Source organism: Corvus kubaryi, unplaced genomic scaffold, assembly GCF_017639235.1.
Source record: "Corvus kubaryi isolate FWS band 111438036 unplaced genomic scaffold, C.kubaryi_AGA036_p1.0 split1-37296, whole genome shotgun sequence".
Lineage (NCBI taxonomy): Eukaryota > Metazoa > Chordata > Aves > Passeriformes > Corvidae > Corvus > Corvus kubaryi.
Genome location: NW_024582075.1, coordinates 15,585,669 through 15,613,522, shown reverse-complemented (window position 1 = coordinate 15,613,522; position 27,854 = coordinate 15,585,669). Strand labels below are relative to the sequence as shown.

Sequence of the window (27,854 nt, the reverse complement as noted above, 5' to 3'; positions counted from 1 at the left end):
TAGGGGGTTGAGTGCACCATTTGTAAATTCACAAACAACACCAAGTAGAGTACGATTGTTGACTGTTGATCTGAGGGAGAGTAGGAGGGCTCTGCAGAGGGATCTGGACAGGCTGGATCATGGGCTGAGGTCAATTGTGTGAGGTTCAACAAGGCCCAGTGCCGGGTCCTGCCCGTGGGTCACAACAACCCCAGGCAGTGCCACAGGCTGGGGCAGAGTGGCTGCAAAGCTGCCCACAGGAAAAGGACCTGGGGGTGCTGGTGCCAGCAGCTGAACATGAGCCAGGGTGTGCCCAGGTGGCCAAGAAGGCCAATGGCATCCTGGCCTGTACCAGCAACAGTGTGGCCAGCAGGACTAGGGCAGGGATTGTCCCCCTGTACTCGGCACTGATGAGGCCACACCTTAATCCTGTGTTCAGTTCTGGGCCCCTCACTACAAGAAGGACATTGAGGTGGTGGAGCGTGTCCAGAAAAGGGCAGTGGAGCTGTTCAAGGGTCTGGTGCACAAGTCCTGTGAGAAGCAACTGGGGAAACTGAGGCTGCTTAGCCTGGAGAAAAGGAGGCTCAGGGGAGACCATATCGCTCTCTACAATTGCCTGAAAGGAGGTTGTAGCCAGTTGGGGGATCAGGCTCTTCTCAAGAGGGCAAGAGTAAACTGCCTTGAGTTGCGTCAGGGGAGGTTTAGAAAGGATATTAGAAAAATTCCTTCACTGAACAGGTGGCAAAGCAATGGAACAGTCTTCCTTGGGAAGCCATTTGAGTTGCCAGCCCAGGAGATACTTAAAAGACATGCAGACATGGTTTAGTGATGGACTTGTTGCTACATTAACAGCTGTACTCAAAGGTCTTTTTCCAACATAATTTTTTCTAGATTCTATGACTCTGTTGTTTCCTCTGAAACCTGGTTTAAGAACAATACAATTACTGTGTCTATGCAAAAACATTTACAGACTCATTTCTGTCTTAGTTGTTTGCCTCAAAATAACAAAAAGTGAAAGGACAAATCAGTAGTAGTAGGGTATTTGCCATAGGCACTTTGTTATTCTTTGGCTCTCTATTACATGAACAACACTGGAGCTGTGCAGCTACCGCCTCTTAGAAGAGGCTAAATCTATGAGCGTGTAAGCCACATACAAAAACATTCATAGAGCTACTGTGCCATATACCACATACTCATCAGACATTCCCAGGAAAAGGGTCTCCAAAACCAGCTTTCAAGCAGATGCTCCCAGCAGTCTTACGAAAAAGCACAACTACCAAGAGCAGCTAGACTCTACCATGAGCAGCTGAGTTTTGAGACCACAGTTACCGTCAGAGGTGGCATCTGTTTGTGGCTTGCTCCCTCACAGAGCTAGGTATGTGGACGACCTAACATCAAGAATGACTCTACAGCTCCACTGCTATGCACATGACATAGACATGTTAACAATGCTCATATCTAAAGAGCCATCTTATTTTCAGAAGAAGTTTGCCCTTTCTGTATCTTTTTCAGCAGGAAAACGGTAAAAATTCAGGTTTTTCCTCTCCTTTAGGATCAGGCATGGTTGAAGTATACCAGGTATCACAGATACTAAAATAAAACTAGAAATATATTTGCAAGTTTGGAGCTAACAGGTCAAATTCAGTATTACAATGTGGTTTTTTCACTATTCCCTGCAATTTCTTCTTTTATGGCTTTTCTTTTTTCTTTTCACTTAATAGCTTTGTTTCAAAACTATCCAATATATTTGTTGGCTAATCAGATTGAAGCATGACTGACTGAGACTGTGAATTTGCAGTACACACAGGACAGTAATCCAGCTGCAGCTAGTTTAGCCTGACTGCGCTTTATTATAATGTTGCTGATGGCAATACAATTGTATTAGAGGAAGAGATGAACAGCTGAAATAGTTATTTTTCAAAAGTAGTTGGCATTATAAAATTATTTGGTAATAAAAGACAAAATCTTCCTGAAGCAACAGAAGCACTATGCATTTCCCATACTATGGCATAATCGTGCACGGTTGTCCACAGGTCTTCTTTTGGAAGAAAGATGAGAACTACAAAGTATCTTTGTAATATACTATGTTTTACTATACTCAGAGAAAAAGTAAGAGTAATGTTATAAACTCTGGGGAAAAAAAAAAAAGAGTTAAAAGGCAACAACAACCTAAAGATATTAATTCTATTGTTGAAATTTCCTTACTAAGGGAAGTACCAATTGGTAAACTTCTGGATACTGAACTAATGTCATCATGTTGATAAGCAAGTTTGATACCAAATAAAATCATAAAATCATCAGCCAGACAGCATGGTTCATAGCATGTTTTTCTTTACAGACCAACTTAACTACTATAGATTTATCTGTACTTAGAAGAAACTAGTGGCTTAGTAGGGCCACTTGAAATGGCATTTCAGGTGCTTCATAGAACCTCTCCCTCAATCCCCTTCAAACGAGAAGTGAGAAGCAGAAAGTTCATATCCCCACAGACCTTGTATTTGATCTGGTGAAATCCAACTGAGATCAACAAAAGATTTCCATTGTGAAACCTATTACTAAACATTAAACAACCCAACAATCGGAGACTGAACAAAGCATTAACCAGTACACATGCACTCCTTTCTCATTTTTGACTTTTAAGATTTTCTCTGCACTTTGAAGTGCTGCAGCTCCCATACCCAGAGCTTTCATTCACACTGTTTTGCCCAGGCAACCTGGCACTCATATGTTTTAGCTACAAGTATATGATAATAAAAATTCCCTGTTAGGCCTGGGGTTCATCCTCCTACAACTCTGTTACAGTGTACTAGAACAGATTAAAATGCATTATGTATTTTCCATATATTCTTCACTGGGTTTATGTTCTTCTCAGGAAACATTTCAGCAAGAATTTTTCAAATCTAAGTCCTCATTCATCTTTTTTGGGCTGACGATATTAAAGAAAAACTAACTGTGAGTTTATTCTTACAAATATGCTGGTTTAGCAACAAGGTGGTAATTTCTAACCTAATTGTTAATTGCATACTGACACTGTGTAACCTTCATCTTCTTTTGCAACCTCTTTTTGTCAGTTCTCAGTAAGAAAGTGAGAGTATGTGCTACCCACCGAAATGAACATTATTTTCATAAAGGGTATGAGAAAAAATAATTCTGAACTCTACTGTATACAGCTGTAGAAATATCTCTGCAACTTATATACCATATATACCAATAGTACATTGTGACAAGGATAGGGCATGCAAGTGCACCACAATGTTATAGACTGATGCCATATTTAGCAAAATTTTTTTTTCTACCTATATACTGGAGCAGTTTCATCCTGCTAAAGAACTTCCTGCATACTACTGGTTCATATATATGCTCAGTTATCTCTCTCACTGCTTATGAACATGACACAGTTTCTTAAACAGGCAATCTGTTGTATCTTCCTTCATAAATGAGCAAGAAAAATCAGAGAAAGAAATATTACAGAAGATTAAATTAGTGAAATAACCAACTGCAGGCACTACTCATAGTTTGTCTTCCAAACGAACAGTTAAAAGTCATAAAAAAGAAATGGACTGAAGATGTGACTCAAAAGGAAGGTTATTATCCTACTTATGTTTGTCACCTTTCAAAAAAAATTAATAAATGAGAAAACACAGAAGATGGTGTCTTAGATTACAGCTCCCTCTCATTCAGATTTTGAGTATCTTTCATAATCTCAGCATCAGAAGGAATAAAAAAATACAGATGTAAGATAAAACAATACACTTAACAGCCAGTAAAGTAAATGTTTAAGAACATACACACATACACGCTTGCGCACACACCATTACAAAAAGGACTGATTTGCAGAGTTCAAATTTTTATGAAAAGACAGAAGAGATGACCTCTCTGCCTTTCAGACATGTGCTTCATACACAAAGACTTCCAGGACTTCTGCATTTTCCCTCTGCTTTCAGCTTTTTAATTTCCAGAATTTCTAGATGGAAAGTAGTAATCCGTAAACATACTGATACAAGATTCAAATAAATAGTTTAACCTTCAGCTACACAATATTTTATATTAGCCATGATGAAATTAAACTAATGAACTAATGAAAGTAGAGAACTAGTTTCATTACTAATCCAACAGAGAAAATATTGAGTCTAATGAAATATTAAAAAGTTCATATAGGTGGCTATCAAAAACCACTTCAGAATTTTACCCTCGTGTTCTGTACAAAATACCATAAACTGACATTACAGAAGTACACAGTAACTTTAAGCCTTCAGACAGTCATATTAAAATATTCCAAGACTTTTAAAGACTCAGCTTACATTAATTCTCTTTTTAGAACATGAAACAAAACTATTTATAATACTTGGAAGAAACGTGCCATATAATCTTATTGACTATATTAGCACCATTAGCACCCATGTTACCACAACACTGCTTCCCAAACACAGGCAGAAAAAGGTTTACATCTTCCCTTCCCCAGAAAAATGTCACCCATGTGACACAGATATTCAAATTCCACATGAAAAAGAAGGTTGTGACTGTCAATCTATTGCGGAAATCCCATGCCTTTCTATTAAACTATGAATGGGGGCTGTAACTGGCAGTGGTAACACAAGGCTCAAACATTCCTCTGAACTGTTAGCACTAGCTCATAGACATAAAATCTCTATAACAAAATTTGGAGGGTGCTGCAAATAATGATATGTTAAATAACTTTAAAACAAAATCTAAAACAGAACCTAGAAAGACAATTCCAGTTTTGGCTTTATTTATTCACAATCATTAGTTTTAACTAAGAATCTGTCTAGATTCATGAATTTCTTTTCTTTTTTTTTAAATTTAGATGAGTGCATTCTACTTATTATTATTCTACTGATAACAAGCTACTATCTTTTCAGTACATCTAAAGGCTAGAAGATGAGCCTGACCAGTTGGAACGCTGCAAGGCACTTGAGGGAGTTTCATCTTTCACAACAGAAATGCTTGAGCAACTATTATAAACCCAGTAAAGTTTCTGCAACGTTTCTATCATAAGTGTTATGTCTCTGGGTGTGTGCGCTGTCCCAGGAGTATTGTTCTGGATTGATTAGCATTTTTATAATGAAATGCTTGATTACAGCTTTGAAATAGATAATTATAAAGGGAGGGTGTATTTTCCAGTTAGGGATTTTGTTTTGATTTTTTTTTAATTATCAGTGCATGAAAGGCAGCTGTAGAAGTTCTGACTGCACTGTCACCTCTTTGGAAAGAAACTACGTTTTTTTGCTCTCACTGTGCATAAGTTAAATTGAATTGCTAGTTATAAGTGGTACGGGAGTTTTATTTTCAACTGTCAGGGTGTGCAGCCAGCTGTAACCAATTTTTCAATAGCTTGAAAAGCCTCATTTGAAGTATACAGATGTGAATGACTTTGGGACCTTGTCATTAGTAAACAGAAACCTTTTTCAAAACATTTTCCAATCCTACTTCTTCATTGTAAAAGAAAAAAAACTGTAAAGAAAGCTACACATTATGGATGTTCTGCATAACTTTAGCAGTGTATGTAAAAAGGCCAAAAAATGTTGGTGGCACGTCCAAGTTTGGGCATACGTTTCAGACTCTCTCTTATGTATACCATAATGTTGTAAAAACCACCTTCTGCCAAGAAAAGCTACTCATTTTTCCTGATGTTTAACAGCAAATGAGTGGGTAGGGAAAATGCTTTTGATTTCCAGGGTTAGAAGTCAGGAGAAAAAACTGTGAGTACTTCCTTTCCTTAGTGCTCTGCATACACACAAGCCCTCAATTTTAAAACAGGTTTTCTGCTGAACTTACTCAGCCGTCAAACTAATGTGTTAGTTTTAATGCCTTGCTCACCACAGGTGCTAGAAGACACAGGAGAATTACAATTTTATTTATTATTTATAAATTAGAATATCAGAAACAACTGGATTAAGTGAGAAAATGCAGGGATGTATCCCAAGCAATCTCTAACCCCTTGATATACAGAATCAGAATTCCTTAGTCCTAATCTCTGCATACGACAGATCCTCCACTGCTGCCAGCACAACATTAATGATGCTCGTTTGAACAGAAGCAGGCAGGTCACAGGTTAAAGGACAAGGCGAGGAAGAAAGTAGGGGGTTTTTTATGCCTTAAACAAAATATAAAATCCATAAAGCTGGTCTTGTTCAGGTACCTGTAGATGAGACTGTCATGCCTTTTGAAGTCCACAGTATGCAGGCTGTTACCTTACTCTTTGTAAAATTTACTTCACTATCATTTCCTAGTCATTAGCACTGTGGAAACCAGAACTACTTCTACAAATTATGTCATTATTGCATTCTCCTTTTTTAAAGTCTCTGGAACCAAAAATAAAGTAATCTACTTCAAGAATTAATTTTATTTTTTGCAAGTCAGCTCCATTAAATATTAAATAAATGTGAATTGCTATTTTACATGCTAACCAATGCACCTCTTTTTTTCTTTTTTTTTCTTAGGCATAATCTTTAGGCCAGAAAATAAGCAGCCCAGGTACATAAATTTAATCATGTTACAAAATTCCACCAGTCTTTTTGTCAGACTACTTGGGATCCAGGACAAAGATGTATGCTTATTTATTAAAGTACCAAGTGACACTGTACCGTGCTGTAAGTCAAGTCCCTCATGATGGGAGAGAATTTGCTGAAAGTCCTTGCAAGGAGTTTCAAAGATAAACCGAGACTTTTCCTTGAGTTTCAATGCTTCCAGTTGATTATTAAGTCTTATCAGAGGAACAGAGCCACTAGCGTGACCCAGGTACAGCATAGAGCACAGAAAGCAGGAGTGAGAGAGCCCCCGATCAAGATTTACATAGCCTTTTAAAGATATTTTAACCAATAGTTACTAAAAACGTACATTATTCTCACTTTCCTACCAATTATTCAGTAACACAACTAGGAACTGCGGAATTTTCTATCCAATCATCCCAAACTACTTTTACTGCAGAATATGGAGTAGTAGTAGAAGGAGAAGAAGGTTTAGAGAACAACAACAGTCCTCCATTTTGATATTTTTTACTCTTATCTATTTACTACAAAGAGAAGCCCAAAATCTCTATATTTTTCACCCTGTGACAATCTTACATAGTAGTCTATCACCTAATTCACACCACTTATTTTCTAGTTCTTGTCTGACCGTTGGTAATTTTTTCCAAGGTTTGAGGCTAAAACAGTGTTGTTCAGGGGGGTAAGAACCCTTAAAAACAGGCAGAGAAATATTCTCGGCACTCTGGGTTCCTACACCAAAAGTTACAATTGATTTTGGAGGACAGCTTGAATTTATCTACGTAGAGTTTGCTTTACATCTTATCTGTGGATTTGGGAACGTGCTAGTGTAATCCATTTTTTCTTATATTGTATCATCGTTTTTTTCATTTTTATCAATAGAGTTACCTTTACTTCTGTAGTTGAGATCTTGAACAAGCATATCTACACAACAGTCAAAGCAGTCATCTGATTTGGCATTGAATTTGGTATCCAGCAACAGATACATGCCAACTGAAATGCAAATCTTACTCAAATGATTTCAAGCAAATATTCTGCTGTTTTTTTCTAAACCCCTTCCAACAGGTAAACAGACTTCCTGAAGTTCCTAAAGAAATAAAAAATATAAATAAAGAAATAAAAAATAAATAAAAATAAATAAAGAAATAAAAAATCTTATGCTGATACCCAAGCTTCACACTAAAGATTAATTTGTATAATGTTAAACCAGATCACTGCACAGAATTTCCAAATGTAGAAATGTGGAATTTCATTCAAAACTCATTAAAGTTTAAAGCAACATATAGAATCAAACTGATTACAATAATTTCTGCAATTCTGACTCTCACATAGAATTTACTGGAATTTAATATTAGTACTCACACTCACATTTTTTGATACTATTTGTCTTAAACAATTCCATCATTTTTTCAATGTTCTGCTACTGTTTAATTACAGAAGTATAATTTTAAAAATAATCTGCTGACATCGTGTTCTTCTTCATATTGTTTTCTGTTAAGTAGACCTCCGTCTGTCACCATCAGTGATTGCTGTCACCCTCAGTGCCTCCTACCTTCTCCTCACACTGAGATCCAAGAGGACTGAGACACTGAAATTCCTCAGAAATTAGGCACATTTGAAAATGTATTTTAGAAAATAGAGACTGGAGGTCTGTGAACATATGTTGGAAGTAACATCTATGTTAGAGGGTAACATACCAGCACAGAAAGATTAGGCTACTTTTCTGTAGGAATATCCAACTGCACAGACATATAACCATGTCTACTCCTATGCTATCACTTTGCAGTTATCCATGGAAGTGAAGTGAATTATGGCTTACTAACAGATCTGCAATCATGAGCAAACTCTGTATGCATAAATACTCTTGAAAAGGGTTCTTTCCTGACTCAATATCACAGACACAATATTGGACCCTAAGATTCCACTTAGTTACAGAAAGGTCAGTAAAAATTAAAACAACTCTTCACGTTGAAGCAGCTGAGGTAAATGGACTGAATCCTCCACTGCCTCAAAGAAGGATGGTTCTCTAATTTCTAAGTGATGTCTGAAAATCTTTATAATGATTGAAAAAAAAAAAGCTCACCTTTAAGCAAGGGATGGGGACATCCTACTGAGTACTACAAAACTAGTAAACTTCCTTTGAAAACGGATCTGTAAGATAATTCTTACTTCCATATCCTGAAAACACTGGATATCCACTTCAGAATGGGATGTCAGTCTTCACCACAGTTATCTATGTACAAGACATCTGCAAGATGTAGGAATTATTAGCCTAATTATCAGACTACTGATGACAGAACCTATTTTTTTTCCCTGACACTCTTGAAGACCTTTTATTAGGCAAAAATTACATCTATTAGCAAGACTTTCTCCTTTTACGGTGCATGCACACCAATTCAATCGCTCTTCTAATAAACCGTGAACTAAAAAGGAAATTTTATTTTTTTCCTTAAGGTGATTTCGGCACGTCTCTTTTGAGTCACACACTAAATCAAAATTTTTGTAATGCCTGGAGTATCTATGCGGCAAATCTGTATTTTTGCACATAGACATATCTAGTTGCATAGGCATATTTCTACAGACGTAGATATATTTACTTACACATCTGTAAATCATCAGACTAAAATTTAAAAAAAAAAAAATACAGGTAAGGCACTTGCAACAGATTCAAAACCTTTTACATCAACAGTCAAGAGTCAAATCACTATTTTATTATTCAATTACTTGAAGTGTGAATGACAGACCATGATGCAGTTTGCTCTGCCCACAGAGCTTGCCCTTGTCTCAGAGAAACTATTCGCAGTTAACAATATTCACTTCCCAAGCCTGACATGATGAAAAAAGTTAAATTTAAAAGATATATTACATGTCTTTCAAACAAAGAAATTGTAGTGGACTGAATCTGGTAAATACTACTTCTCACCCAATGTGCCTGATTTTGTTAGCAATTCTTTCTGGAGGATCCTCCAGAGTGTTTCCACTGTGTTCTCACTTCAAAGAACCTAAACAGTCAGTTGAATTTTTATCAGCAGAAAATGACGTGACAGCAGATGGAATACACAGAAAATTTAAATGATGTGTATACAAATCTATATGTTGTTTACTTTATATATTATTCCAAAAGTGTTACAATAAAACTATAAGGTGGATATGCAATTATTTCTTTTTTATATAATAGGTATATATATTTTTAGGATAATTAATAAATATGTTGCTTAGAAATCTGAGAGACCTCCACTTAATAATAGCTCTAATCCCAGTTTATTTAATGCTTACAATCCCTCTGGATTTTGTCTACTTCTTCCTACAGGTGAATGTAAAAGCACATAGGTTGTCTATAGTCAGTGAAAAAAACTCCTTAGATGTGTTCTTTTTCTTAATACATATTCTCTTTGCAACTAAGCCAGGAAAGAACTCTAAAACCATGCAAGTGACCCAAGATCATGTAAATATTCTCTTTCTACCTGGAAAGAAGAAAAACTTGCTTACGTTTAACTTTATCAGTTGGAGCTTTCGTAAGAAATAGGTATCACTATCCCTTGTAAAAAAGTGAGAGAAAAGTCTCATTTGAAATGTCTGGAATGGCAGCAAAATTCTACACTACTCTTTCATTCTATATAGGTCATTATTCAGATCATGTGTCTTGGACATTGCCTGTCTGTAAGATGTAGAAATTCATTCTTAGTTCTAAACTGGCACAAAAATAAAGCAACCTAAAATTGCAAATTATTTCTAAATTTTGAAAAGGTTATATGAATATAGGCAGCATGAAGCAATACCATTATCTGTAAAACTCCAAAGGCTGCTCATTCAACTTTGTTAAATTATGTTTTACTGATATATTCTAAACTAATATCAAACTAGTAACACTTATTAATAGTTATAATAATTTATACAGAAAATATTTTTATGGATCTCAGCATATCTTTATCAGAACAGAAAAATACATTTTAATGCATTTGGGCATTTCCCTGATTTTGTTATTTGCTGAAGCAGTAACATTGCAGCAAAAATTACCTGGAGTAAATTTCAATGCTTTGGAAATAAACTAGTCTGTGAAGAACACAGAATCATGTAGAATTGTAAATCAGAGAACCAAAAGAAAGACAGTCTCTTGATTTAAGAGTTTCTTTTAATTTTGCTTTGATTATATTATCATTAAAAGCCAAAAGATTAAAATACCATCCTTGCTCTCTAAAATTCTATCTATATTCTAAAGAATACAGGCAGAAAAATTCTGAATGCAAAGTCGTTTGAATAAGGCTATGCTCTAAAATGAAAGCACGGAATTCAGCTGGCTGGACAATTTCCATTACTTGCCCTGCAACTGACAAAAAACATGCTCCCCAAAACCACAGTACAATGCAGCCTTTTAGCCCATACGTACTACCCCTACTCTTTGATACTGTAAAAGCCATGCTATTTTAGAACAGATATTTTAAAATAATCTCACAATAGGTGTCAGAAAACAAATTAATTTCCAATATAAACAATTTTGAAATCATGTTTTCATATTAAGTTGATGGTAAATTATAAAAAATTCATAATTACAGAACTGAATTTTCAAATCATGCCATTTGTTTGCACCATCTTCTGCTGCCAACTTCTTTTACAAGAAGAAAGCAGATTCTTAATAAGCTGTTTTCTATTTCCTTATCTCAGAAAAGAAATAGTCGACCTATACACTACTGTCAAAACCTGGACTAGCAGGTTTTGCTCACAGCAGCAAGCACTAACCACAAACATTAAACTCTCCCATAAAAGTAGAAATCTGACCACACTAAAACTGACAAAAGGTGAACAACTACATGACAACAATGGTCTGCTCCAAGTGATTTCAACAGTGTTTGCCATGAAGGATTGCTGACTAGCTGGTGAACAGTATACCCTTCCTTAAAAATCTCAGATTAAACATCTCAACACCAGAACAGTGCAAATGCTAGTCTACTTGAATAGAACTTAAAATCAAAACCAAGTCTAATTTTGTTGGAAAACTAGGAAGAAAGTGGTCTGAAACACCATCTGTCAACCTATCAATCATCAATCACAAAAAACAAGGCTGAGAGTAAAATGTGCTATGTATTCTTGTATTTTGCCACCCAATCACAGTGCAGTCTTTTGAGATGGTTCACGTAGTTGTCTCAGAGGAAACAGAGAGGTCTTTCATATATTTATTTCTACCATACAATACAATTATTTATGAATGCTAAAAGTTGAAAATTTTTTGCTTAAAGTCAGTATTTTAGCCAGATAAATAGCAAGTTTCTTTGATTCTGTCCTGCCCCTGTAAAACTGAATAGAACAGTGCTATACTTGCAAACTTAAGACTTTTTTAGCTTATATCAAGTATAAAGCTAACAGTTTAATGTACTGTTAGTCTTAACTGGGAGAATGCTGTACCAATACGGCCTTCAAAAAATGAAAAAGTTTTATCTCAACATTTTCTTAATTAGTTTTTTCAGTTTTTATTTAACAAGTCCAAAAATTTATTTAAAGTTGGAAAGCTAAAATAATAATGAAAATAAAACTTAAATATACAGTGGTTTCAGTTGGTGTTTCTTTTCACCTGAAATGTGAATGACCTCAACCACCCTGTTTGGCAGAAATAAACTGCTTCAAAAGCAAGTCCACATAGTAAAAAAAGTATTATACTGGTTTCTAAATACATTTTACACACACACAAAACCCCAACAGAAATGAAAGCAAAACAAACAACAACAACAAAAAAAAAAACCACCAAAAAAAACCCCAAATCAAAATGCAAAACCCATACACTTAAAAAAAAATAATCCAGTAAGACTCTGAGTGGAATACAGTGAGCTAGAAAATGGGGTAAGCTCTCGACTTTTTGATCAGGAAACTATACACAGGTCAAGAGAATTTCTCCACAGACTACTGAAAGTTTCTCAAAATTACAGCAAATGGAAGGTTGAGTCCAAACCAGGTATTTCTGAATCACCTCGCTAGTTTCAAATCATGAAGCCATACAAAGCCAGCCAAGCAGTTCCAGGATCCCCTAGAGAAATAATCATACAAAATCTAGTAAACATCTGAGGTCTGGGGAAGGAATATAAACCTACCATCAACAACCAAATCCCACACACATACATGAACATGTGTATTACTGAATTCTTATTTGGGCAGTAAAATCTGGGGGGTCCTCAGGAAGATATGAGGTACCCAGACTTCTCAAAGTTACTACTACATGTGGCTGTCATTTCTCCCTTTTGAGATAGATGCCAAAACTTAGTACAGCAATACAAATCCTGTTATTTCCAAAACAGTATTTTCTACAATGGAGTTTACGTATTTGATATAGGAAGAAGAATAATGATCTGCAGACCCTGATAATATCTCTTTAAGATCAGCAACACTACAGTATTAAGTCTACTAGATTTCATTTACAAGGCCAAGAAACATGAAATAATACAATGAAAATAATACATGAAATAATGCAATAAAAAGTTGCAAATCATGACCTAATAGTGAAAGAGCAAAATCAAGATGCTTCACTAATGATCCTACTGCTAATCACAACTTCAGTCAACCTGCATCTAACATTGCAGTATTTGATACTCCAGACAATTTTAAGTGTTTTCAAGTGTTCTTTATCTATCCCATTGTGGTTTTCTGAGAACATAGACACACACAGAATCTGGATTTGGAAACACAAATTGAGTATCTTAATGAAAGATTCCTTTCAATTGCAAAACAGCTTAACTATTTCAGACACAATCTAACACATCACCTACCGAAATTTAAAAGCAAGAGTATTCCCGTTAATTTTAGGAAAAGTTTTGATGCCATGAAGTTAAGAATGTATCAAAATTTTTGTTCCCTTATCAGTGTTGTACCAGTCTAACCAAGTGAATCTTTTGTATATGCATTAACGGTTTAAAAGGATGACCCACAAACATACACAAATAGGCATATATTCTACAAATACTGCGCTGGTTCTTCAACACAATACTGCTTGTGTTACAGCACCTAAAAATCTTTCAGAGAATCAAATATGAGAGAAGTGTTTCAGTAGATTTAGAAACGTGAAACTTGGTCTTCCTTTTCAAAGCAAAATATTCTTTATTTTAATTATTGTATTTATTATTAATATTATTTATTTTATTGTTGTTAATGCTAGTACCACTTGACAAGGTTCTAAAAATCATAGACATTTTTTCTGCATCTTGTCAAGTTTGAAAAGCAAATGTGCTTCTCACGTATGCTTTCAGTCTGCATGTTTCACACCCTGAAGTTCTCACTTCTTATTCCCATTTCTGTAGCAATTGTTTAGACAGCATTTGGGGCATTTATATCAAAGTATGCACTGACAGAATACCAAGCTCAAATGTACTTGTCCTAAGCAATGTCATTACTCTTACAATCCATGTAAAATTCTTTAATTCCTCATTCAGAATATGCCATCCTTAAACTTTCACTAAATTTAGCCATAGGCAAACAAGGACACAGAGAATTAATGTCTTTTCAGAGATGTAAAGCTAAACTTTGCATACTATGTTTGCAGAGACAAAGCAGTAAGTCACTGGTAGACAGAATGGTGGATAATTGTTGCCAGCTCTTAGAATAAGCTAAAAGGATGATTAAGGCGAGGGTTACATGAACTGTGAGAATGACTTTTTATTTACTGTCAGTGAAAAATACCAGCTTCTGTCTACACAGATGGATTTCCTCTTACTTTACTCTTGACTTCTAACAACTGGTTCTTCTGGCTAGGGAGAGCATTTTCAAACCACTACAGCAATGCCTCCTGGTGGTCCTAAGGCCCATGAGAATCTTCAAAGCAGTTTGGAAAAAAGCATTACCATGGACAATCAAGTATGTTACCACTCTCAGATTCAAACAGCTGACATTTTTAAGTACATATGCACTCCTACCTATACATGTATGGACACATTTTATATATATATACACACCTACAAGCCCTGTAACATAAAAGTATATCAACTGGTTCCTAAACATTTGCATCTTCAGATTATGTTATGCTTTAATGACTAACTATCTGAAACTTACATGACACCAGATGATTGACTCTGCATAATGTAAGTAAGAGTTCTTCCTCAACTACAGCAGAAGAGCAGTAGGAAAAGAGATTCCGGGAAATAGAAATCAAAATAGCTAATTATCAAAAAAAAAAAAAAAAAAAAAAAAAAAAAATCAACTTATTCAGAGGCTATGTCAGTTCATACAACAGAATATCAAAAATGCACAGAATATAAAGTAATATAATATAACTAATGGCAGAGTTTTTACTGCTGTTTGTGGCTAATAATGACTGTTTAAGGCATAAAAACATATTCATTCCTAGTTGCTTATACCTGATACAATGTAGGTATGGAAGACCGTAAGTCACTCCAGAATGCATCAGAAGTGCATAACTAGAACTGCAGTAGCTCCTTTAATATGACACAGCTTCAGCAACAGCAGCTCTGTCAGCATACCTCTACTTCAGTCCATACCGAGAAGGTTGCCATGAACAATGAACCACATACAAATGTTTCATAACATCCTTCAGAGTCAGCTTCAGAGCGCTGCATCTACTACTGTGCTGCCTACAAATGAAGTCAAATTCCAACATCCATATTCTCTGTACTCCTTTTAACTACGGCAACAGTGGGATCCACTTCTACACCTGGCGACCATCCAAGAAAAAGAAATGCTTATGAGGGCTGAAAAAACGAAACTGTAAGGTCTCAGCAGTACTAGAAATATTCCTCTTCAAACACCACCCTCCTTCCAGTTCCAGACCAAAACAGAGGTATCCAGATGACCACATGCCAAAGAGTTCTCTGTTAGTGACAACTAAATCAAGCAGTGGCTGTTGGAGCCATAAACGTAAAGAGGACCCTCACCTAGTGCCCACCCACTTAGATGCAGCTAAAAATCGCAGAATGCCTAGTCAGAATACTGCAAACAACAACTAGAAACACCTGTATTTAAAAAAAAAATAGTAATATTTTCTTTCCAAAAGCATAATTCTATTATAATACTGATAATGAGTATAAATTCAACATTGTCTGGATAAAATATTCAGATCATTTCAGGACATAGTTGGTCCAGCTCCTTAGGATAGCAAGCTTTTCTTTTTCCCCTGGGAAGCTGAAATATACTTTAAAAATAAACAAAAAAACCAAACCAAACTGAAACCAAAATCAACAAACAAAAACAAACACACAAAACCCAGCAACAACAACAACAAATAGAAAAAACAACCCCCTGCCCCCCCCCAAAAAAAAGAAAGGGGGAAAAAAAGCCCCAAACCACAAAACCAAAAAACACCCCAAACTGTAGTATGTGAAGCCAAGGCATCAAGGGATCAAGTAAATCCAAATATAAACTTCTCCCTGCCCTTTGGATCTAAGTACAGTATCTACTTGTGCTGAAGAAGCTTGAAAGAGTAAAATGATCAAAGAAAAATTAATTCTAAATCCAACAGAAAGTGTTCTGTAAATAGTAATAAAACTCAGCAGCATGTAATGTCATCATTTCTTAATTCTCTGGTGTATATAATTCATGCTACCTTCATAAAACCTTTCTTTGGCTAACTTTCTTTATTAAAATTTCTGCAGTAATATGATTTTAAAAATTATTATTTAGAAGTTCTAATTTTAGTAATAATCAAAAAACCCACAAAACATCAAGACAACATTAAGTGCGCTAACTGAACGAACAGAAAAAAACGGTTTCCTTAGTCACCAGTATACACAGCTGCCAGAAACTAAGACAGATGTGACAGCCTATGAACTGTGAAATGCCAGTAAACTCTGTCAATTATTCTGGTATGTTTTTTTATTGCTGCTTCAGGATATCACGGAACAGATCCTTTTGGTAAGCTGTGTCCATATACCATAAGTGTGCACACCTTACCCAGCTAAAACACCTTCTGGGAATTACTAATTTGTGAATGATCTCTTCTCTGTCCAACTAGAGTTATATCTACTAACCAAATGCAATTAATCTTGACATTAAAATGTGTTTGCTTTTTATTTTATGAAATTATTTCATGTAATTTTAAAGGGGTTTGAGTATATGGCAAGCCATTTGCAAAACTATTTTATTCACATAAAAAGGTATAATTAAAACATACGAATCAGCAGTCTCAACATTTAGACACACATTTTAGGACTAGGGGAACTCTGGTACAATTAAATGAATAAGTAACTTCAAGGTATATACTCTTATTCTGAAAGTAAATGTGAGAACACTTGCAAAAGAAAGAGATGTATCCTATCCTAGGTGAGATAAAGTTCAGAGACTATTCTCCAGTGCCCTTCTGGAACTAGACTTACAAGTTACTATAATCTTCAGGACAGTTGTCTGAATAGTACATACAGATGCATCAACCCCAACACACCTATTTCTGCATCACACCAGTAAGAGCAGTGAAGGGAATGGTATTCAGACTGAAAAGATGATGCAGATCACAACGGTTTAGGAGAAAAACCAAAACCAAAAACGAATACAAGCATACTAATGAAAAAAAAACCCCACAAAACCACAGGCACAAATATCGAACACTGTATTTTCAAGTGTCACTTGCACAGTGATACCAAGGAGCATGTTAGCATTATCCAAGTAATACTGAAGGTAGTACTACTTTGATCAAATGAACAACAGTATACTCTTTAGACTTGGTCACATTACAAAGGGAGAAACTGCTATGAACTGACACAGGTAACTTCAATTTTAACTCTCCAAAATTTGTAGATGACAAAGAACAACAGATTGAACTGCTGAAAAGTAATAAATTCAAGAAAATACAGTTAACATAATTTAGAATATGTTAACAGGGGTTTCTTGCTGTGGTGCAACACTAGACTTCCTCATGGGAATCCTTCACCTTCTAGAAATTACCTGGTATTAATATTTGGCAGAATTATTAAAATAGCTTCACCTGATTTGTACATAGTACAAAGCATAGCATTCCAACTAGCATTTCAGTATCCAGACAGTATCTTCTATGTCATATGTACATTTCTTTAATAAAAACATCCAGTCTTGACAGAATGACATTGCATAATCAATATTTCACCATATATCCAATGGTTAATTAGCTTATTATCTATAAATGGTACCATAGAGGACTGGAAATCTAAAATTACTCCATCTGGAAAAAATCTTTTTGTTCGAACAGGCAATACTTTAAAAGAGTTGTTTCAAATGACAGTGTTCCAAGTACAAGCAGAAAGTCTGGATAGCTTGAGGGCACCCCAACCATTTTTGCTGACTACCTCATCCCTGCCTCTAAAATTATTACATGACTGAATTGCATAGTTTCACCTTGCAGGGAGAGCAATTAGTTTTCCTACTCCTCTCCCACTGGAGACAGAAAATCAGCCTCCCACACTTCAGATAAATACACGTCACAGAGCAAATTTTTCCCATGCTAATTTAAACAATAATAGTTCAATTACATTTAATTGTAGATCTCCTCTAACCATGCTAAACCATCTCTTTACTAATCCCAGTGTTAGGAGAACTGCATGTAGGAAGAATAAAGTAGGTAAAAACAGAAGTGCAAAGCATTTATTTTCACTTTTGACATTAATGCTATTCTGCTTCAATATTGAAAAACTATATTCAGTCCATATATTTAACATCACCTAGTATCATGAGAGAGATGGCTGCCTGATTTTTAATTATCATTCTTCATATATCCTGATATTTTCTCAACAGAAGTGTCGAACAATGCATTAGTGACAGATTCCCAAGACTGTGCCCCTTCAGCCCTTGGAGCTTAACTCCTCTCACATTACAGTATTTATTGAATTTTCAAGCCAAACGGTGTTCTGCTCCATAAAATTCTGACAAGTGGACTCTGCCAAGCTAATAACAGCCTCATTCTGCTGAAATAAACTTATTTCACTGCGGCAAACAAAATGACATGACCTGGAAAGGTTATTTTTAACTGGGTAACGACCCAATACAAACCAAACCTCTCTCACTAAATTCTGAAAACTGTTAAGACAAATTTCTTAAATGTAAGTATGTCCCACTTCTCTGTTGCTCTTACTGTACATGACTACGGCAAAGTTTTTTTAAGGTCTATACTGTTTGATTTTCTTAATCAGTAGTTCAGTAAATTTATTAAGCAATGCCTAGTTGAGAGTATCTCAGCAGAGTGACCTAGCAAGCGCAAAACTCATGCTTGGATGCTGTGTCCTCCTATGTTCTTTTGCCCTCTGCCATTTTAAAACTTTTTGTCTGTTTATTTGACAAATTTATATTAAAACTGCCCTTACATAGAACAAATGTGAAAAGTATTTCCTTCAGAAGTATTTCTCTCTCCCTGATTATTTTTATATAAATTTTTACAACATTGCCATTAGAGAGATGCGGAGAATAAATGATTAGGGACTAATTTGGCCTTCTGGAAAGGCTCTGTCTTCTACACTTACGTCAAGTTCTTCATAATGGTCATTCATGTAGTGAATGTTAGTGGAGTAATATTCATGAATCGCCTTTTTCAAGCTGCCTGTATTCTTCTGTTAATACGACATATTTACTGCAGACTGCATCCACAGACTAACCATCAGTTTCAGGTCAGATTTGTATCAAGTTTCAAATTACAGGAGACCATGAGAGAACCTTTGTAACAGCTGGAATTTTGCACAAACATGCTGCACCCTGTTAGGTACCCCTTTACTAATAAAAGGTCTGTACTATAGGTCTCTATTCCTTGACTGCAAACAGACTCCTACAGTTTGCTAAAGAACTGTTAGAACACCTACTGCAAACAAAAGGAGCAGAATAACGATCACTCATCAAAATCATGAGTCTCAGAGAATAAAAGAAGAAAAATGGAAAAAAACCCAAATCCAAGCAGGAAACCACAGAAGTGAAAGAAGGAACACTGCCTTTTTGGGTACGGCCTGTAGTTTACCAACAGTAGTGGCAAAATATTTAGAATTTTAAAACACTGCTTTCAATCACTTAACATTACTAACAAAATGCAAATGGCTATATTTTTTAGGTAAATTATCTTACTTCTTTCTATATTTTATATATATATATTTTTTTTTGGGGGGGGGTGTTTCCTACAAATGCATTACCATGCAAAGCACAGAACAACTATAAAGTTTCTCAACAATCATGATGTCTCTAATCTATCAATTCAAGTTAATTCTGATATTAACATTCCTGATTGTTTACCCTAGTCATAAAGCAGGACAGCACTACCCTGGACTGCATTAGGAGGAATGCTGCCAGGTGGTAAAGGGATGTGATTCCTTCCATCTTCTCAGCTGTTCGCTTTATACCTGTCTGTCATCTGAGAATGGAAGATACAAATGAATTCATACACATGGATTTTTTCCGAGAAGTACTGTACTTTTCACATATTAGGGATTGTGTGTCCTATGACTTTAGAAATACTTGTTTCTGACATTGTGCTAACTTATTCTTAGCCATTTAAGTTTTGCAATGTTCAGCTTCTCTTTAGAATGTCCATATCTCAGAGCCAATTAGGCAAGCTTTATATCTCACTAAGTACATCCTCTTCGCACTGGGTGGCCAAAAAAAGGTATAAAATTGGAAAATTTCAAAAGTTAGCCCCCAAAAAAGCAGGCCAGGTATAATTTTAGTTAATACAGAATATTGCAATCATCAATTTGCAAAACAGCCACCCCACTATGGTTCAATGAGAACATGGTATTGCTATGAAGCTCTTTCCTTTTCTGTTAGCTGTCAGCATAAGCTGCCACAGTCCTTATAGATGCTGATTTGAAGTAGATCTGAGAGCACTTACTTATCTCGATTGATCTATCACACGATGAATTTAAGAAGGGCAAGAGCATGTTATTTACTACTTGATTGATGAACTTACCCAGACTTCCTGCAAAAAGCCTGATTTTACTTATCACCTGTGTCTACCACTACTACTTCTGTTGGTAGTAGGAGATTGAGAAAAGCCAAATCATGTTTGATGTTATCAACTATACATTTTAATTTTAAAATCAACCACAGAATCACAAAATGGCTGAAGTTGGAAGGGACATCTGGAAGTCATTTGGTCCAAAACTCCTGATCCAGCAGGGCCACCTAGGACAATGTCCCAGGCCAGCCTGCCTAAGTGGTCAGTCATTCACAAACTAAAAAACGTATTTCCTCACGTTCAGATAGAACCCATTGTTTCACTTCATGGACAATGACAGGATGCTAGACAATGGGTGTAAGAGGATCAGTGTTGACAATTACCCATTGCTCTGTCGCTGGACATCACTGAAAAGAGCTTGGCCCCGTTTTCTTTACACCCTCCCATTAGACATTAGTCCATGTGGACAAGATCCCCCAAGCCTTCTCTTTACCAGGACAGCCAGTCCAGTTCTCAACCTTCCGTGTTGGGGAGTGGCTGTTCTCTACACTGTTTTCAGTATGTCCATACCTTTCTTGTACTGGGGAACTCAGAAATCAACATAGTACTCCAGCTGTGGCCTCACAAATCCTGCTAGTCACAGTACAGCAGAACACTGCTACAGTAGTGGAACTCACAAGCACCAAACTGCCTTAAGAGTCTGAAAAGCTGTCTCAGAAAGTTTCTAAGACTGTTATGTGTGGTAATCATGATTCAGCGACACCATTCCATACTACAAAGTTCTGAAAGACAAGAGGAATCATTTTAAGGTCATGAGGAGAAACAACAGAGTCCAAAGTGCCACAAAGTCCCTTAAAAAGAAAAGCAAGCATGATTTACAAATGATTCACTAAGAGATATTTGCTTCAAAATTTTCTGCATTTTGGGAACGATTTTGCTTTCCTAAATACAGGCCAAGTGATAAACAGTAACAAGTTCATAAAAAATTATTTTGAAATATGCTTATTATAGATACTGAAGTGGTTTGCAGTGTAGAAGCTTTTGAAGCAGAACTCATGAAATATTTAAAGTCATGCTTGTGACAGAATTCATATTTATACAGTATACCCTTGAGAGCTTTCTCACAGGTGCTTAAAAGCAAAAGGCTGGCAGAACCTTTATATTTTTATTCAACTAATCTCCATATAATAATAACTGAGATTAACTGAGATTTATTTGCATTGTGTTTATTTCCCTCCTAAAAGATGTTTCTCTAGCAGCAAACATATTACTAATGTTCTTTCTATTTTGCAAGCACTATTGTTTTAAATATCTTTGTAGGATACTATTTTCAATTTTTTGGCATTCAAAAACCATAGAGGGCATTCACTTGCTTGCAAGAGAAAACTGGAAATAGAGCACATGGCCTGTTTTCAGTGTCAATAAAACTCACTAATCAAATATCATTCCTCAAGAACGAAGCAAACAGGTTATTATTTACAAAATTCCAACTGGATAGCTATGAAAACTTGTTGATATTTTACTGGAATTGAATGAATGACCTAAAACGAGGACAGTTTCCCAAAATGAGATCAGGGAAATTCCAGCATGCATTTTTTAAAAATGGCATCCCCTCTTAACAGTTGGTATCTAACAAATCACATTAACTATCTTGAACTGGGTTTTGAATCAAGTTATCCTTAGTGCAAAAGTATTTGAACTATGCAAAAATACCAAGACATTTTGTTTAATGGCAAGGGATTCCATGGCTTATTATGGCCATTAATTTATTAATTTATTCTCCCCCAGGTACTCTTCATTTAACTTATATTCATGATTCCTTTAATAGAAATTAAATTAATAGAAGGTATCTGGTGTGTAATTGTTAACTAGACATATTGAGAACAAACTGGATACTGAGTCATTCAGGTCTACTTATCTGTAAAATCCCTTTATGCTCATATACTTTACTATAAATTGTTACTAATAAAGCATATTGTTTAGAAAATACTAGAAAACCGAAATGCAGAGATGGCTGAACAGTCTTTTCATATTAGCTGCATGTCTTATATTCAGACATTCCAAAAGCTAAGGTTATGTATCTGTGTGAAAATTCACGTCAGTTCACCAGAATAACAGAAAAATAGTAACAAAAGACGTGTTTTTTATAAACTCCAAACCAACAGATAAAAAGCAACTTATGGATTTATTCACATGATTAAAACTAAATGCATAAAGGAAAAAATTAGATGCAATCAAATCAAGCCAGAATGCCCTAATAATATTGTTGCTGGATGCATGGAGAAAGATCCCATGCCATTTAGGGAGTGTATGTATAATTTAACAGACACTATAGCAAGAAATTTAAACAATACAATTTTGATTTATATAGACAAAGAAAGAAGTAGCATAAAACAACACATTAAAATATGCATATACTTGATAAGATCCCAGTAACATTTTACAACATTTACAACATTTTGGTTTAGTAACAAAAAAAAGCAGGTAAATTAGCAGACAGTAAAATAAAGGCAGAAGCACCATAAGCAGCTCTGTAAGGGCAAATTTATGGATGAGATCCCCGAGCTAAATATTGGCATGCTGCTTATAAGCTGGCTAAGTGACAATTGAAAGAAGATGTAACAGTCTGCAAATTTTGAAGGGCATATGGAAATTGAGATGTAAGAAAAAAGGAGAGGAACTTGATCATCAGGAGAACATTCTGTAAATAAAAGAAAAGATGAGTTCTAAACAATATATAGGAAATCCCTTGAATTTTGAATATTTGAAAAATATTCTAAACAAACATAAAGAGTAGCAAAGAAAATATTCACAAGACAAGGAGGATGAAGACCAGCAGAGTTAATTTTTTTCCTCTCCCCCCTCCAGACAAAGCAGACAGCAATTCAAGTTGCCATTCTTAGGGGTAGCTGCTCCTTTGCAATGGCTTATCAGTCTTAGCGTAGTGGTTTTTCACATCAGGTAATTTTACCATTTTTCAAAGAAAATACATTTTATGCCTTTAGAACTGTAACTCAATTTCAACTCTGTACTGTTTCAATAGTATACATCACTGACACTAAACCTTTTATCCATAAGTCTTGAGGAAATAAATGACCAAAACAAAAAGGAAGTCCACCTTGTATATACATAAAAGTTCAAGAGCTCAATGAATGCACGGGAAGAGATTCACATGACTCATGCACAGGGCTATAGCTTCTACACATAGAAATAAGGAATGGGAGAGCAGAGTGATTATCAAGAGAACTCTTTTTCTTGGAAGGGGGAAAAATTGATTGGAGGACCATCAAATGCCATGCCAACACAGTGGTGAGACTGCAGTGCTAGAGAGAAAAAAGATGGCATCCACTAGATGCTCTGATTCAGCTTGAGCACACAAGTAATCCCAGGGATTGAGTACATTAAATTGCTTCTGTGTTTTACACCATGAGGACCATATGAAGAGATAAAAAATGAACAAGAAGAAGGCCTCCAGGATGAGGCTTTTGCAACAACTTCAACTTTTGTCTACCACGATTTTCCAGTTCTTTAACATTCTCAGCTTTTGCTTTTTGCAAGCTGGCAGTGAACCACCACCTAAGATACTAGAAAACTGGACAAAACAGACAAAATAAATTGTTTTCAAAAAGTGGTGCAAAATTGAACTATTCTGCAGAGTAAAGCATGTTGACTTTAATGTGACAGTAGTCATGACAACAATCAGCACTATAAGTTTTTCCTGCAAAAGATGAACTGCTACTACTACCAGTCAAAGTTAAGGATGATTCACTGAGCCTGTATAAATTCATGCAGAACACTTTAGATGCAAAGTAAATCTCTGCAAGTATCCTGATCCCTTACTGTTTTCCTGTCCTACGTGGTGCAGTCTCTAACCTCTCCCACTCTCACTCCACATGGGAGACTTCCATGAAGAGACTGAAACTGTCACATAGAGTTCAATTAAGGTTCTTCTTGAAAAACTGTGATAGGACTTGCTTCCCAACCCACAATTCAGGCGAAACAGAGAAACTACTTCTGTATTTTTCCCACTTTCTTACCTTGAGAGTCGAAAGCAAAAATCAGAAAATATGACTCACCAAAATGCACAGGCATTTGAAATACACATTCATCCTTAAGGATGTGCAATGTCTTCCCATGCCATGAGAACCAAAGCACTTTATGTTCCATACATCAAACACAACGAATTCAACTTTTAAAACCACTTTTCTTAAGAGTTCAAGAGCTCTCTATCCTGTGTGTAGAAAATTGAGTAAGGCAGGCTGTAAGGCAGGCTGGAAACTAGCATGGCTGAGTAAGAATTTGTTCCTCAAACTGAGGAGTAAGGGAGAAATGCACAACCAGCAGAAGCAGGGACATGTGAACTGGGCAGAGTACAGGGATATGGTAGAAATGTCTAAGGATGGTATCAGGAAACCCAAGGAAAATCTGGAACAGGACTTGGCAATGGACGTGAAGAGTAACAAGGAGAGTTCCTATAAATTCACAGGTCAGAAAAGAAAGTCCAAGGAGAGTCTTGATACATGATACACAAGCAGGCTGAACTAGTGATGATTGGTACAGTGAAGGCTGAAGTGCCCAATGACCTCCTTGCCTCAATCTTCCCCAGGAACTCAAGCCTCCCAGTTCTCTCAAGTCCCTGATCCTCCAGGCGAGTGTGGGGGCAGTGAAGTCTGTCCCACTATAAGCAAAGAGCAGGCTTGGGATCACTTGGTGAAGCTGAACAGCCACTAGTCTACTAGACTTCCAACAGTGATAGGATGTGGGGCAGTGATTTAAAACACAGAGAAGGCAGGTTTAGATTAGAAGTTAGGAAGAAATCCTTTACTGAGGAGGTGGTGAGGCAATGAAAGAGGTTGCCCAGAGAAGTTGTGGATGCCCCATCCCCAAAAGTGTTCAGAGCCAGGATGGCTGGAGCTCTGAGAAGCTGGTTTAGTAGAAGATGTCCCTGCCCATGGCAGGGGTGCTGGAACTAGGTGATCTTTAAAGGTCCCTTCCAACCCAAACCATTCTGTGATTCTATACATAAACCTTCAACAGAGCCAAAGTAATAAAAATTAAATTGTCGAAATTACACGTTTCGGAAAACTTTTGCACTATACTGAGGTGTTCTGAACTTGCTACACAAACAGTGACACATACAATAATGGTGATTCCATGCAGATAATCTCTTCAGTGATTCCCAGATGGAAGAATGCAGAGACTGCACAGCAAAATATTCTAAATATTGTTAAATACGTTATTCTGCAATGCACTTGGAAGCTACAACACGTAAATGTAGCAATATATTACAGTAACAGAAAAATACATACTTTTCACAGCAACCATTTTTCCCCATCTCAGAAAAGCTGAAGTTCATCTAAATCACAATAAAGACACAAAGGAAAGGGCAGAAAAGCTTATGAACATCCTCTGAAAAGGCACAGGAGAACAGAATTCAAAGACAACGAACAAAGCTATCAAAAAGGCAGCACTGTCCTGACAATAAACCTTTTATTCTTCTCCTGGTTTATCGCTTAGATTATCAACAGTTCTTCCTTACTAAAGGCATCAATTTCCCTTTTATATGAACCCTTTTTCTCACCTTCCTTCTACTTTGTTAGTAAATTCGGGACACCTTTGCCACCATGACAGGATAAAGAAAGAGGGCAGGTAAGAGAAGATAAACAAAAAGAATGTTGTACGAAGACTTCAATAAAATACATTAAAAACTGGGTACAGTTCTCAGGTACGCTCTCAGGAATCATTCTTCCTCCTTCATTGTCCACAGAAAATTATAAATTAGTAGCATAAACAGTCACACCAAGAGCAAGAAAATCAGTTCAGAGATATGAACCTATGAAGATCTAACACTGAAAAGCCTTGTTAAGAAACAAAATTTGGCATCTGTACAGTTCCACCCCTGCAGGCACTTAACTGGCCTGAATGCATTCCAGTCGCTGACTACCTAACTTAGTTAAGAATTTCTACCAGAACGGGTCACACAAGCATTTCTTACTAATTAGATCTATGAGAAAACAGTGACAGCAGAGATGTTTTTTTTTTAAAACCATTAGCAAACTATGTCTAGGCAAAACAGTAAGTAAAAGCTTCCAATCCCATGATCTGATAGTTTGATATGGTCTCCTCAAAGGAAAATATGAAGGTCACATAATTTATGATATCTGACACAAGAATGGAAAGGGATTAGAAAAATGTAATGCAAGCAACATATTTTGACTGTGTTTAGCTGACATTAACATATCATTTCAGCTCTAAGTTCAGGGTGTTGGTACATAATGAGTCTTCTGTCCTTACTCCTGTTTCTTCTATAAATCCAGACTTTGTTCTTCTTTCAGCTTTAAAAATAGCCATGTATTTGCCCTTGTTTTTGCAAAATTGAAGAGATCAGCAGTGGTACCCCCCCCAGCAGACCAATCTATTAATTACATATTTATGCTCACATTTTAAAAGCAATAAGCTCAGATTTGTGCTCTGCTCTTTTACTGTCAATAATTCATTCTTTTATTTACTACACAACACTCAAACTCTTTCCTGAGTACTTGAATTACTAATTTCCTCATCAGTACTCAATACTGCCATGTGGTACCAATTCAAGAACAATAATGTATTTTACATCATACACCTATGTCATACACTATCATATTATTCTTAATTTGCACAACAGGAACTGAGAAAAACAGATGGGTCTGGATCAAGTTCTGGAACATCAATGCCTGAATAAATGCCAATGAATAAATTGTACTGAAAAAGTCACCAGAGGTCATACATTCATGTTCAGAACTCTTACAGGTAAGGAGTAAGGAGCTTAGCCTGGAGTCAGGTTACAGGCCTGAAGGAAGTTTGTTTGTTGCTGAATCCAATAATACTTGCTAGTTTAGAAATAAAATCCTGCAGGAAAGGAAAAATGGCTTATCATTTGTTCTGGGTCAGGTATGATTTTCTCTTCATCCTAATATTGCCTTCAGTGCTGGGTGAAGTAAAGTCTAATACACACAGGACAAGAACTACCTGGGTGATGTGAAAAGAGCCTGTATTTTGCAGTAATTGGGGCAGGTATTTCCTGGATAATATTAGCCTTTTACCACTAGAGTTGTGGATTGAGGAAGCCTCAACAATAGGTTTTCTAACTAGAATGTAAAAACCACAGAGGATGTGTAACTGCAGACAAGAACAGCAGAGATGGAGACAGGATAGGGTTGGTGTGGCAATTCAGATGACCAGTAAACACCTGTTAATGTGGAAATTAAGGCTGGTATTGGAACAGTTGAGGTGATTGATCCTGCAAAGCCTTACAAACTGGTAAGGCAATGGTTGGAAGAGAATCTCTTCCTCATTTTCTCTGCGACGTCTCCACAGAACCAAAGCGTCTTCATCTAGTTATCCTTTCAGTATTTTTTTTCCTTTCATTTGCAAGTTTTGGGTTTTCATTTACAATTTCAGCATCATTTCTTGGCACACCTAAAAATCCAAACATAAAACTCAAAAAAGCCTTTTAGCTTTTATCCTTCGATAACCAATAAGACAAGACTACCGTAAAAAAC

The 27,854-nt window shown here is 36.1% G+C and overlaps 1 protein-coding gene across 50 annotated transcripts in view; it reads right to left on the bottom strand.

Annotated features, from left to right (window-relative positions):
• Window positions 1–27,854, bottom strand: part of PTPRD (protein tyrosine phosphatase receptor type D) — a 1,187,501-nt gene that overhangs the window by 290,868 nt on the left and 868,779 nt on the right. For 46 of the 50 annotated variants that reach the window (XM_042012885.1, XM_042012910.1, XM_042012888.1 and 43 more), the window contains exon 1: window positions 25,623–25,669. The exons of 3 other annotated variants lie outside the window; for them this stretch is intronic. In XM_042012885.1, the coding sequence (XP_041868819.1) occupies window positions 25,623–25,638 (16 nt within the window). In that variant the 5' untranslated portion in view covers window positions 25,639–25,669. Of the gene's footprint in view, window positions 1–12,444; window positions 12,468–25,622; window positions 25,670–27,854 lie in introns of those variants that run through there. One more of the 50 variants, XM_042012908.1, reaches the window with a different exon arrangement.